This window comes from Haliotis rufescens, unplaced genomic scaffold, assembly GCF_023055435.1.
Source record: "Haliotis rufescens isolate VD_foot unplaced genomic scaffold, xgHalRufe1.0.p SCAF_53, whole genome shotgun sequence".
Lineage (NCBI taxonomy): Eukaryota > Metazoa > Mollusca > Gastropoda > Lepetellida > Haliotidae > Haliotis > Haliotis rufescens.
In genome coordinates this window covers 2,667,099-2,680,943 of record NW_025964257.1, presented here as the reverse complement: position 1 = coordinate 2,680,943, position 13,845 = coordinate 2,667,099, and the positions used below count along the sequence as shown (strand labels likewise).

Genomic DNA, 13,845 nt, shown 5'->3' with positions numbered 1-13,845 from the left:
GTTGCCCGTAAATATCATCAGGTGAAAGTAGTCGCTGCAGGGGATTGCTTAGTGGAGAACATGTATCACAAGTGAAAAAAATGATGCCTTAATTTGAAAGAAACATATTCTATCAGTTATTACATAGCCGAGGAGGAGGATGAGAGGCGAGGAGTAGTGTGGGAGGTGAGGAGAGGGTGAAAAGTGGTGATAAGGGCGGTAGAGTTGAGGAGTGACGAGAGGTGAGGATGGGTGAGGCGCGAGGAGATGGGTGAGAGATGAGGAATGAGTTGTCGAGGATGGTTTTACGCCACTCATAGCAATATTCCAGCAATATCATGGTGTGGGACACCAGAAATGGGCTTCACATTTGTACCAATTTCGGGATTCGAACCCGGGTCTTCTGCGTAACGAGGAAAAGCTTTAACTAACCCTGAGTGGTGAGAAGAGGAGGTGAAAGGTTCGGAGGAGGAGTACAGAGCCAAAGTGTAAGTTTTAACACAGGGGTCAATATACAGAGTTGAGGAAATGGAGGAGGTTGGTGAAGTAGAGGAGGGTGAGATATGTAAAACAAATTGTATTTATGTATATTAGGAGAAAAGCTTTTTAGTCAGTCATGAGGTACAGGTGGTGGGGCCCATGGGTAATGTCTGGATGAGCTAAAATGAAACAATCATGTTAATGAAACCAAACACATAAGATGATCTAATACATCAAGATGAGCATACAGTTCCCACCTGTTGGTATCTCCATGTGATGACGGCGGCAGGGGTAGCACACGGGGTGGTCACCTTGACGGAGATAGTGTTCTGTGGGGTCACAGAGGACGGGAGAGAAGTCAGTTGTGGAGAGAATGTCACAGAGCTCCAGTCCAGAAGAGCTGGTAAGAAGGAATGATACCATTAGGATTCTGATGGAGATCTTTGAACCTCTTGAAAGTTCACACAACACAGCCAATCAAGAATAGATATCAACACAGAACCGCACTGTATGATCGCTCTGAATACTTCACCATCTGACTAGAACTTTCAAACTGATATTATCTCTAAAAAAATGTATATATTAGTGAGATTGTGTACACTTGTTGTATTTCCCCAGACTAGTAGAGCTGATCATGAACGTGGGAGTGAGTTTATTTTAAGTTAACAGAACAGGCTGACAGAGCTTGCATGCTTCATCACAGCTGATGTGTGAAAACACTTGAACATATACTCCTCACAAAATGTTAAGCAACAAATCTATAATGTGTCAGTCAATGGTCAAATATTACAATACCTAAAAACTGACTAAAGCAATAAAAAGAAAGAGCACAAACACACATTGTCCTCAAAGGAACTGAAAAGCGTTTATGCCTAACAGGTTTACAAATGATCATAAACAGTATCATGAAAACAGTCGTGCAAAATGTGCTGCAGTTAAAGATGAAAATCTTTAAGTTGCAGTTTAAGTCATTTTGAAACGATGATCCAATGTTCAGTAACGTGTATGTCCACCATTGGCTTGAATGCAAGCTTCTACACGTCTTGGCATTGACCAGATAAGCTTATCAAGTGTCTGTTGTGGAATGTTCTGCCATTCTCTCCTTAAGGCCTGTTCAAGTTTATCCAGATTCTGAGGACGAACATGAAGACCATAAACACGCCTTCCAAGAATGTCCCATGCATGTTCAATGGGATTAAGATCCGGAGACCTTGCAGGCCAGGCCATATGCGTGATGTTGTTGGTCTGAAGAAGATCAGTGGCAACTCTTGCTCGATGTTGACAAGCATTATCATCCATAAAGATGAAGTTAGGACCTGCTTGTTGTGCCAGGGGAATGATCACAAGTGTGACAATCTCGTCCCAGTACCGTACTCCAGTCATGGTACCACGTCTGATGACCACAAGATCAGTTCTGTCTCCAACCCTGATGCCAGCCCAGATCATCAAACTTCCACCTCCGTACTGGTCGTGTTCAGCAACTGTACAGTTGGCGTATCGTTCATTACGGTTTCTCCACACACGTGCCCTACCATCGTTGAAGTCAAGGCAGAATCCTTACTCGTCTGTGAAGAGAACGTTACGCCAGCGATTGACCCTCCAGTTACGGCGTTGATTACATGTTGTCGAAGGTGTGCAGGCATTGGGATACGTCGTACTGGTCGTCTGGACCTCACATCCTGAGCGTGAAGTCTGTTTCTTACTGTCTGTGTTGAGACTCTGTTTCCTGCAACTCTCTGAAGGTCATTCTGGAGAGATCTGGCCGTAGTAAACCTGTTTCTCCGGGCTAAGGTGGCTAAATACCGGTCCTCACAAGGAGTTGTCACCCTTGGACGACCTGTGCATGGTCTCTCTGTCATCAGTCACGTTTGATGGTATCGAGTTATCGCTCTTGGGATGACACTGCGGTGAACATTAAAATGATTGGCAACATCAGTTCGGGTGAGACCCCCTGTACCATTCCAACAATCTGAGCAGCCTCAGTTGGCTTTAAGTGAGGCCTAGCCATGTCTAATGTGTTAATGTCGACAAATTGACCTTGCTGGCAGTTTTTAAGCAATCAGGGTGCATGAGTGAAGTGTGTAAAACATGCATGTCGTGCATTTTGCGTGTGTGTTTTGAGGGTGGTTGTGTTCAGGCGATGTTATCAGTGTTATCAGGAACATCTACATGGAAAGGGCTTTAAGTCGAGTATTCGTAGGTAATTCTCCTGCCAGAATTTGTTCTCAATGGATGGCATTCAACACTGATGAGAATGTTGCACGGAAAATAATACTTGAACTTTTTGTGAGGAGTATATACTGTCTTCAACCGAATCAAATTAATTGACAGAGATTCATCAACAAATGCTTACGATTGAGTTGAATTCATACAATGGACTCTTCTGTCAGTAGATATTTCTGATGAGTATAAAAGGGATTGTGTCGCTTTATTAATATGTATTAACCAACTTTAGTGAGTGAGTATGGTTGTACGCCGTTTTAGCAATATTCAAGCCATAACACGGCGGGATTCACCAGAAATGGGATTTGTACACACCTGTGGATGAAAAACTCATTTGAGATAACTGTTAAACATGTGTGTGAGATCGGTTTCCTTGCCTGTGATTTGCTACTCCACGGTGATGAGCTGTGGTCAGCTTATGACGGACTACTTTCTTGATCGTAAGTCATTGATAAGTCGCATGTGCTTAAGTTGAATGTTCACCTCCGTTTGTGTTGAACATTTTTTAGAGTCTAAATCCCCTCAATGCCACATCGATCCTTATTACCCACGTGTTGAAGATACAGGTGGTAAGATACTAAATCCGTTCGTCACACGTGTGTCGTACAATTTGACTTTGTTTTATTCGTTTTGATTGGATAACCGTGACCTCTTTCACAGAGGGACTACTTTTTTTCCACGAGACGTCATTAATTTTGCAACTACAAGACAGAAATGAAGCAATCTCATGAGCGCAGGTTATACATAGAGCTTCAACAGACATTGTATAATCGAGCTTTATCCATTTACAATGTACCACTACCGAGATCGAGGGTCCCCATGAGCGTGACGCACCCGACCACTTTCCCAACTTTCAATTAGACTTAACGTAAATGGATGAGCATGGTGACTTGAAGACAGTTTAAACTAGCTGTACATATATCTACATATATCAGTGTCCCCTTTGCAGCGTAGTTTTTGGGACTGTTTCGGGAGTTTGTTCACGACTGCACTACCAGATCACTCAAACTGAACATTTCCGATACAAATCATTCGAAAACTCCGTGGAAGTGTGCCTGACTCCTGATAATGTGGCCCAAAATATCCCAAATGTGATAAACGCTGTGAGAAGATCACTGTTGTCTTTTCTTGTTACGGTGGTGTCCTTGCCCTTCGTTTGAAGCTGTCCATGACATTGAAAGCAGACCTGAGTTTGTTGATTTTCATGTCTTCAGTATAGGGTGGTTCAGTTAACAAAATGCCTTTGGCGAACACTCTAATTTTCCTCTTCCAAAATGGTACGGACGTGATATTAATTCAGCTGATAGATAAAGGAAACCGAACCATTTTGATTGCACAGCACGGATACGGGCAGTGCGAGTGACCGACTGTTTGTCCAAAGCGTACGTGGCGCTTACGTGAAATTATTCCAAAAGGATCTTGAGCGTTGGCGATGTTGTGTTTCCAAACACAACTGCAGGCGCGTGTTGTTAAGGCGTATGCATAGAAATGTAAACAATATATCACTATTCATGCGCAACCAGATTTTGCAAACGGTTTCAGTTTGGTCTGTCAACGAACGTAAGTTGTTATGTAATTACACTTTAATATATATTTAACGTGGGTAATATAAAATACCACATTCATTCTCGTTAGATACCATTTTTACGTAACTCGTAAACTTTCACTCGGTCAGATACCATAGAAAGTCCACTAATTTCGTAAAAATGGTATCTAAAGAGAGTAGTATTTTTGGCCCATCTTTAACCCTCACTTGGAAGCCGAATATTCAAAATACACTGTGCACACTGACATACTTCACATTTTTTTAATTCGGTGGGACATTCACTCTTCTGTGATATCATTCACTGTAATTCTAGGCAAATCAAAATGACTGAAATAAAAGTTTGGTACATCCCTTCATTTTGAAACATTACTAAGTCACCATTCACAGCCTTATTAACTCTGTTTCTAGAAATCTACATATTGGACGTTTACTCGAAGAATTGAAGTTAAAAAAATAGCATATTAGTGAAAATAGGAATCTGTATTTCATCTAATCACTGATGATAATTTTGAAACGTCGCCTAGAATCTGTTGGAATATTTTGTCCGATTGTTTTGGAAAATACGCAAACACATACACCGAAGTGTATTGGATACTGTCTACAAAATCAGGTTTCAGGTGCAGATAATGAGAAGCCTATTAGATCACATATGTTTCAAACTCATCTGCGATACAGGCATCCCTTAAATCCTCATACACATTAGAATCAAATGACAAATGGTCGTTGTCACCAATAAAAATCATCTGGATGAAATCAATCGAAATAAATTAGGTGAAGAAACGAACACTGTGCTAAAAAAAAAACTGTACTTATTGAAATGTAAACAAGGTAAAATTCAGATTGTACACTATGTAGCATTTTCTCGATGTTTTTAGCTATCCATTCGTCTAATTGTTGCATATTCGGCTTACGCATATCACGAATTATGGAATTAAAAACATACACATGACTACGTCAAGTAGATTGAATAGAAATAAAAAAGTTTTCTGTTCTGCGAGTGACGACATGACTGACGGAAAGTCATGCACAACGACAACGGTAGCTATCTGTATTTCTGACAAATTCTCTTGATTACATTGGAAAACATTAAATACATAACAGTACGCATATTGTCAGAATGTTTCTGATTCCTTACATGACGAAGTTATGTGTATACGATCTCTCAATCAATGAAAATCCTACTCTGGAAATCCCGTGTACTGTTGCGAGTGAAGACGTCATTTTGCAAAAGTCGGTCAGCGGTAGTGATGTCAAACGGAAGTAAACATTGTTGTACATATCTGGTCATTTCTTTGAGGTAAAAACTTTTAACTTGGCATCCAGCGGGTTCTTTGATTTTATCTAGTTTGCACTATCACCTTCATAATCCACAGATATGGCTGAAACCTTTTTGTGTCGGGTAACATTATTTATGCAAAGTAAGCAGTGCATCGGATGACGTCACTACAACGCGTTGTTTGAAAGCGTATCTAACTCGCTTTCGCTTGTTTTGAAAAAATCTCAATTTCACACATTGTACCCATGTCGTGGATCGCCCTAAACCAACTGTAGCTCTCCTTTTAGTAATGCCGTGTTGTCTGCTCTCCAATTCTATATTGTTACAAAATGATCCCTCATGCATTGTTTGATTGTTTCCTGTAATCAATACGTGATTCAAACACAAATAACGAACCTGCAAACTGTGACAGTGTGATGGTATCAGACGATGTGGCACCATCAGTACAACTCCATGTCCCGCTGTCTCTGACGGAATCTGGTGATGCGATGTCTAGAGTCAGGATCCTGGATGTACTGTCCAGACTCACGTTGTATCCAGAGACAGATGTCCCACAGCTGCCTGATGATAAGCAGCCGCCCTGGATAGAAGTATCCTTATAGAAACGAGTAGCTGAAGTGATAGCCGCAACTCCTGTACAGGTGATGCTGAAACTGACACCCTCCACAGGAACACGTCTGTTGGTAGCAAGAACTGGAGCAGAATCTGAAACGATATAACACACATGCAATGTATCTGCATTAGTTATGATTTCACATGCTTTCCCTCTTAAAATAAATTTGTGAATCTTCACTCTCTTCAATTGTTTTGAGGTTATGGATTTATTCTTATTCTTAGTTTCATATTCTAACAGATTCTTGTTCTGGTTGAAGGGTGCCGTTACCACGGAATACCAAGGTAGCGGTGTCGGCTTGATTGACTGCAAAATAATGCAGAAACGTCTATGAATATACTAATATTTAGTCGCAAATATGAAAATAAACGGTCACTTTAATATTGTCTAACTTCTCGTTTAATGAAGTTTTGTATTTAATTGCATAAATACCGTTTTATATCCTTTACGGTCCCCCGCTCACAGCACAGTCTCTTTCACATAGCGATACCAACAACAACAAAAAAGTAACTTCCCTTTACAACTTATATGAAGACCGCTTAATATAAATATAAAATTAACCAAAACAATTGATCAGAATCCAACATAGATACTTATTCTGAAGGGTGGCATACAATGTATAGATGTGTAGTATCATATTGATTACTAAATAAATCCCTATTAGATGCTATATTTCATACAACTAATGTTTTCAAAAACGCATGTTACACACGACACTTTTTGAATACACCACTAGTAATAAAAACGGCATATTACAGGGAAGAATGTAGACATATTTTTGTTTAACAGTATCGCTATTCAACATTGAAAATATGAAAGACATTGCTCGTATAAGGGTACAATAAGAATTCAAAATGCGAACTAGATGATTCGACCACAGAGTGTTCTCTCAAGGAGAAAACTACACTAAATTGCTCAGCATTCAGCGAAGCTTGCATCAATGAGGGAGTCACTCTGCTTGCCAATTCGATAGTGGGGCGTGTTCAAACATGCGAAGCAAGAGGCACTTAAACTTAATTTGGTTTAGAGGATATCTACTTCGTCTAAAATTAACTATAAACTATTGTGACAATTCAAAATTAAGTTTCCAGACATATGATTCATCTGTTATGAAATCCATTGTATTTGCCATGCCACTTCACCATCTGTTAATTTCATCTGTTCATACGAAAGATTCACAACACACATGATGTAATCGGCTGACACGAGAACGACATCTTGACTGTCCACTTGGTCCGACCAGGGCTACTGTTATTTGCAACAGGAGTGATTGAGTGAGCTGTGTTTAACCCCGTTTTTAACAGTATTCCAGTTATATCACGGCGTGTCAGCTTAATGTGGGAGGAAAGCCCGAAGTGATGCAGGTCTCAGACATTTACTACTTCGGTGAAACCAACGAGCACAGGTATGGTGCTGATAAACCTAGAAATGTTATCGGGGCGAACCGGGATTTGAACCCACAATCATAGGTTTCTGGCGGACCCATGGGACGCAACTCTGCACAGCGAATCGCGGCGCCTTAGACGACTGGGCCACCCATGCACAATTTGCAACACGAAGTCAAAACAGTACATACCCGTGAAAGTAGAAAATCATTGTTGTTTAATTCAGTATAATGGTGTAAATGCACATATATTCATGTTTATAGTCATGTATATGACAACATGGAAAAACATGTCTTTTTAACACAGGATCCATTTGTATACTCTTACACCACCAGTTTGCATTTAATGCTTAATGGAATCTGATTTTTTGGAAAATCGAAACTGGTTGTTCTCTAATACTGATGTTTCAGATTTACTATTTGGAAAGGCTCCCTATAGGAACATGGATGAAGACAGTTCTGGGAACAAACATATCGGAAAACATACATGTCTTGGTTTATCATACATGCATAGTATTCATCAGCCATCTTGTCTTCAGAATATGCTCGTAGATATGTGTGTATAAGATGTAATTCGAACTTGACATTACCAAGACAAGCGTACCGTGCGTTACTCAGTGACAGCTCTGTTGGGCATAACATTGCAGAAGGTCTTGAGAATAGAGATGATGCCAAACAACACCCGTCAATCATTGTATGCAGATGTACCTTGATAATATGTCTGGCTTTATTAAACGTTGATGCTTCAAGAAAACGACACCCCTTTCTTGCATGCACACCAGGGTTACTTTGCATATTAAGACGGGGCTTGCGATAGACTCATTAGAACAGAGCTCCATCCATTTAGCACTGCGTATGTAGAGGTGTGGGGCAGGCGACGTCTTGTCTTAATGTTGGCAATTTGTCTGTAGAATTTAAACTTTAGCTGTGAATAAGTGTATTTGTGTTGGTGATCTTTCTACTGGTCTGCTGTTAATAGTGATGCTTGGTTCATACTCTTAAATAACATTAAACTTTATGCTTAGTTTTAAAGGCGGCTTGCAGTTACTCACAAACTCTAAAACTGTACTCCAACTAAAGCAGAGGTTTTATCACATAGAACTTACTCGGATATAACTGAACAACTTCTGTTTATCACAAATTACCAGGTGTGCTGAGGGCATATGTTAAATCTGGAAGATGTATCACCAGAGTCCTTAAGAACATGACAAAAGAAATAATGACTAAAGGCAGACAACATGTGATTCGTATATTGACCATGAACATACTAAGATAATAAGTTTTGTTAAAACTGGGATATCCCTTACGAACGTAACGTCACTTCGCAGGCTTCAAAAGCAAGTTGAACGAATGTGTGGCATTTGTGACTAAAAATGGTGACCTCATATATAGTTACAGCTCTTCAAAGTGTCAGGACAATGTGACAAAATGAAGGCAAATGCCATCTGAAGTTCACTGAGGGAATAGTATGTAAAATGATAGACTTGATCATAGATAATATTCATGTGACAATGTTTGGATTGGACAGTTAGGAAAATTGTAGGCATCCCCATGGGCAACAATCGAGAATGTCCTCAGAGCGGACGGTCGAGCGTTCGATTCCCAGCCGCGCCAAAGGGTAAAACTTGTTGTTACCATGTCTGCCACTCATCATAAACAGGATAAAACAAGGAATGGTCGGCTCGGAAAATACCGTCACTTAGTGGGATATCCATTTGAAATGTTGCATGTCATCTATGTGCGTGGCACTACAAACCCGGCGCTAAATAAGTGCAATAACTTTGAACGACGTTAAACCCCATTTCACACGTAAAGCCATCATCTTGCAACCGACCATTGAGAGTATGAATATCAAATGTGGAGTAAAGTAGTTGTTATTTGATAAATTATTCCTTGGCATTCTGGAAATATTAAACACATCAGGATAGTCCGACTTAAGTTAAGAATCATATATTGCTACGCACCTTGGTTTTTTTTAAATAAATAAAAAATAGAATAACAATATCACAAAGTTAAGGAGCCTTATTTCCTACAATGTGATTGTACCGGGGTTGTTATCATTAGCTTGATTGTGTAAAGAAAACACACTATTGTTTAGCACATGTCATTATCGAAAACAAAGAAATAATTACATGTAGGTACACTCCTTAATATTACTCATACTATATTCACCCATAGTGATATTATGTCATATTCCATCAACATTCATAAAGGAATGTAAAAACATTTAATTATGACAATTTCAGAAAAATACCAGTATCTGATTTGTTTCTGAATATAATACACCATTCACCAAGGAATCAGAGTACACCCGTACATGTACGACTGTTCATGAAGCTGTTCACACTTTTCCTTTTACTATGTACTTTGTTCAGGACATCATGAGGCCACAATCTCCTCCTGATACCCAGCGTTTTGTTACTTCCATTCACTTTATCTTACGTTTCCTGTCCTTATAGCAAAGTGATAATCTAATATAAGGGAATGATGTATGACATTATGTTATGTCAGGTATACATTTAATTTCACGACGATAGTTATTACAGTTACTACACTTTTTGTGATTTCACTTGGCTTTCATTCTTCTTCTAATTATGATATCTGGTCTGTGCCTCACTCGTGGAGTAAATCATGTTTCACAGAAGTAGTAAACTTAAACATCCGACTTATCTGCTTCGTGTATTAGCTGAATGACAAGTTATCTATACATGACTCTACCATAGATACATATACCATGACTATTACATACATACACGAGTTCAGGTGTCCCTGTAGTTCCGATCACAACTAGCAGTCCCCTTACCTGTACGGGGAATCTGTCCTACATCCACCAGAATCAGAAGTGAAATGTATGTGAGATATCCACAGGTAAACATTTTAGAGCTCACGCTCACACATACACAGTGTTGTCATCTGAAGTGTACGTATTGAAATGGTATTGTAATTCCGGGTGGGCGAGAGAATAAGTAGGTCAGAACTACACCGAGATATAAATAGATGAGCACGCCATACCCACAGATCATATGTATTCTACAGCTACACAACACATAACATATTGATCCGACCTATTGATCCGACCTACTGATCCGACCTATCTGACTCATCGTTTCTAAGTACTGCTTATATCCAATATGTGGTGCCCCCTTAGTGCAACAACAATTCTGTTGTCACATCGCCCAATCCGGCACATTGGAACAGATTCCACTGCTACACACGATGCATTTCGGACTCTTTCCGTGAATTGGAGAGTTTGTATAGTTGTGAAGAAACACACTGTACATTACATTGTTGAAATTCGTATTTGAAGCATCAGCGACAAAAATGATGTCCAACAAAAGTCCGTATTTTGACTTGTTCCATTTTTTCAAGTGAACAATTGACTTGGTTTCAAATGTGTTTGTGACGGGGGCCACTAGTGGGGCAGGAAACGCTCTCATGGTATCATCACTACGTGATGGTCATTCATTGATACATGCTAATGTTATGGTCGGAATTTTAAATTGACTGCTTTTGGCAGGGGTTTCTTATGAATATGGAAATAGTTTTTGTCACTTTTATTTGATACCTCGTCAAATGAACAATAAATGAATTTATCACGACATACGATTTCTTTAACGCACTACGAAAGATAAGCTTCACATTGTTCATGTTTGAATAACACAGCTGGTCGCATGTTTGCCCATATTAGTACAATGTGGCATCAGTACCGGCAGCAACAGCAATAGTGAGCTATTTGTATCACAGTATACAATCGAGCATGCTCTCTCTATGAGACTTTCAAAGAGTGTCTTACAACTCATGCTCAAAAGTTGTTTGATCAGTGTAACAGCATTTCGGGTAGTTTTATGGTAGATATGTGGAAGACATCAGTCACAAAATTGATGTCCGGTGCAATTCCTTATTGCTATCATGTGTTGCCCTGTTATATTCTAGTGAACATGGTACATGTCTTTGCTTCTGTTTGTGAGGGATGCCACTGGTCAGGCCGGACACGCTGACCGTATCGTGAACACCTTGTAACATATTTGATAGTGATTCATAAACCCATGCGTATGAAATTAGCACAATTGCACAATGGCCTCTTCTTCAAGCAGATACGTCTTATGATTATTGAAATGTTTATTGTTGCTTTTATTTACATGAACCACGTCGATGGTATGTTTTCGTTCCCAGACATTTTGGACTCTCATATTTGCTGGTACTCCTAGCAAGGTGACAGTCTCATAGCAATCACGCATTCGCAATGTCGAGATAAATACTATTAAAATATATCAGCACTGATAATATAATGACAAAAACAACAATTGTTGTTGAATTCAGCAACACAGTACTGTTTTAAACAAGAACATGTGTCATCTTGAGAAAGAATTATCAAAAGTATAGGGCAGTGTCTATGTGTACCAGAGAACCAGTGTTTTGACACCACATCGACAGTGTGAGGTAGTGTTAATTTCTTCCGGGGATTCACTGTTGTGACGCAACATCGACTGTGGAAGGCTGTGTTAATTTGTACTGGGGAATCACTGTTTTGACCCAACATCGACTGTGGAAGACACTGTTAATTTGTATCTTAGAATCACTCTTTTGTAGCAACATCGACTGTGGAAGGCAGTGTTAATTTGTATCTGAGAATCACTCTTTTGTAGCAGCATCGACTGAGGAAGGCAGTGTTAATTTGTATCTTAGAATCACTCTTTTGTAGCAGCATCGACTGTGGAAGGCAGTGTTAATTTGTACTGGGGAATCACTGTTTTGACGCAACATCGACTGAGGAAGGCAGTGTTAAATTACATTTACCAAAATAACTAGCAAACAATCGAGGTGATCGAGGTGGTTCAGCATTTCTCTTCATTCCATCATAGTTAGATGTTTTGCTGTCAGAAGGTCAAGAAATAAGCGTGCATTTGTGTACAACAACCAACGTTTCATTATTTATGTATATGTTATATATTTGTGGAGAGTCAAACAACGCTTCACACATCCTCTCATTTTCGAATCAACAAGGTTCAAGTGGCACAGGAAGGCATCGAAGAAGGCAATCATGGTTAAATATTTATGCATTGCATCGATACGTCAGCAAATCCGATGATCATCAGATTAAATTTGCATGAAATATTTCCCATGACAACTGCTGAACTCCCGCTGTAAATATGTGGCTTTATATAGTTATGAATTAGGAAATATAATGGAAAAGAATTTAATATATTGAAGAAAGCTACATTGCTAATTAAACAAATTACAATGAGAAAAGAGTGTTATTCAGAATGTTATATCAACACATGCGTATGGGGTGGTGGAAAAACCGTCCAATCTATTTCAACACAAGATAACTCTAAACAGCCACCATGGTTTAATCTAATCGCCTTGTTCACTGATGACATTTCATGCTGTGGATCAGTCGCGTTGTGGCGCCTTGCGATGCACTGTGCTCTCATCCCGAAATATTGTCCTCTTATGCAACAAAGCATTGGGAATATGGTGCCTATATGAAAAGCCTAGAACTCCACAGTTCTGACACAGAAGGGACACCATACTTTACACCGGAGGAGGCAGCCCGACAAATGCCATGGCAACTTCCACCATTCACAACCCTGGGTGTTATTGGATCGTACACTAGCCACCACAAGTTGAATAGTCTCCACATTGCCTTGTCTTTGCATATACCAAGATCAATACAACACGCTATTAAACTGGTATCGTGTCACTGACCATAGCTTACAATAGGCACATGCAGGTGACTCTCCCGTGTTCAGAACAGCTACACGGGCAACAAAAGGTTCACTATCACAGTCAACATGACATTCAAGAGACTGAATAGATAAGGGGTCCATTATTAGTTTAACATATGTTGGCAGTATATGAAGTTACCCCTTCAATGACGAACATAATGTAAGCGATAAAACCTGAGGAAAACCTGAGATCACTGAAGGTTGTTGGTGTTCTGGGTATTCATAGCGTTTTCTCGCTGAAGACCTTTTCGTGTTGGGACTCGGGTTAAATCTCATTCTTGGAAAACCCCGAATACCGACAAGTATTGGATAATCACACTGACATTTTGAAACACAGTGGGTTTGAATGGCAATTAACAGTAGTTCGTTTGAAGTTGTGAACGTATATTCAGCATGGTGTTTCATATATTAAAGGGTGTCCGCATCATCTCAATGAAGCGATGCAGCCATTGATATACTGAACATGAAATAAGGTCTTTAAAAAAGTGAACTAGTTTCCTTTCAATCACTCTTTAGAAGACCTGGTATTATTGCTATTCCATTGTGATTTATTCACATATGTTTTCCTGGTTTGTCAGCACTACACCTGCGCTCGTGGGTTTCACCAAAGTGAAT

At 39.6% G+C, this 13,845-nt stretch overlaps 2 protein-coding genes across 2 annotated transcripts in view; both read right to left on the bottom strand.

Moving 5' to 3' along the window:
- LOC124127346 (protein turtle homolog B-like) overlaps window positions 1-13,845 on the bottom strand; it is a 278,974-nt gene that overhangs the window by 200,686 nt on the left and 64,443 nt on the right. The gene's annotated exons all lie outside the window — the stretch shown is intronic.
- LOC124119607 (mucin-5AC-like) overlaps window positions 1-13,845 on the bottom strand; it is a 198,063-nt gene that overhangs the window by 183,617 nt on the left and 601 nt on the right. The window contains exons 2-3 of the mRNA XM_048385047.1: window positions 5,901-6,209; window positions 717-859 (exon numbers count right to left, since the gene is read on the bottom strand). Of these exons, the coding sequence (XP_048241004.1) occupies window positions 717-859; window positions 5,901-6,209 (452 nt within the window). The remainder of the gene's footprint in view (window positions 1-716; window positions 860-5,900; window positions 6,210-13,845) is intronic.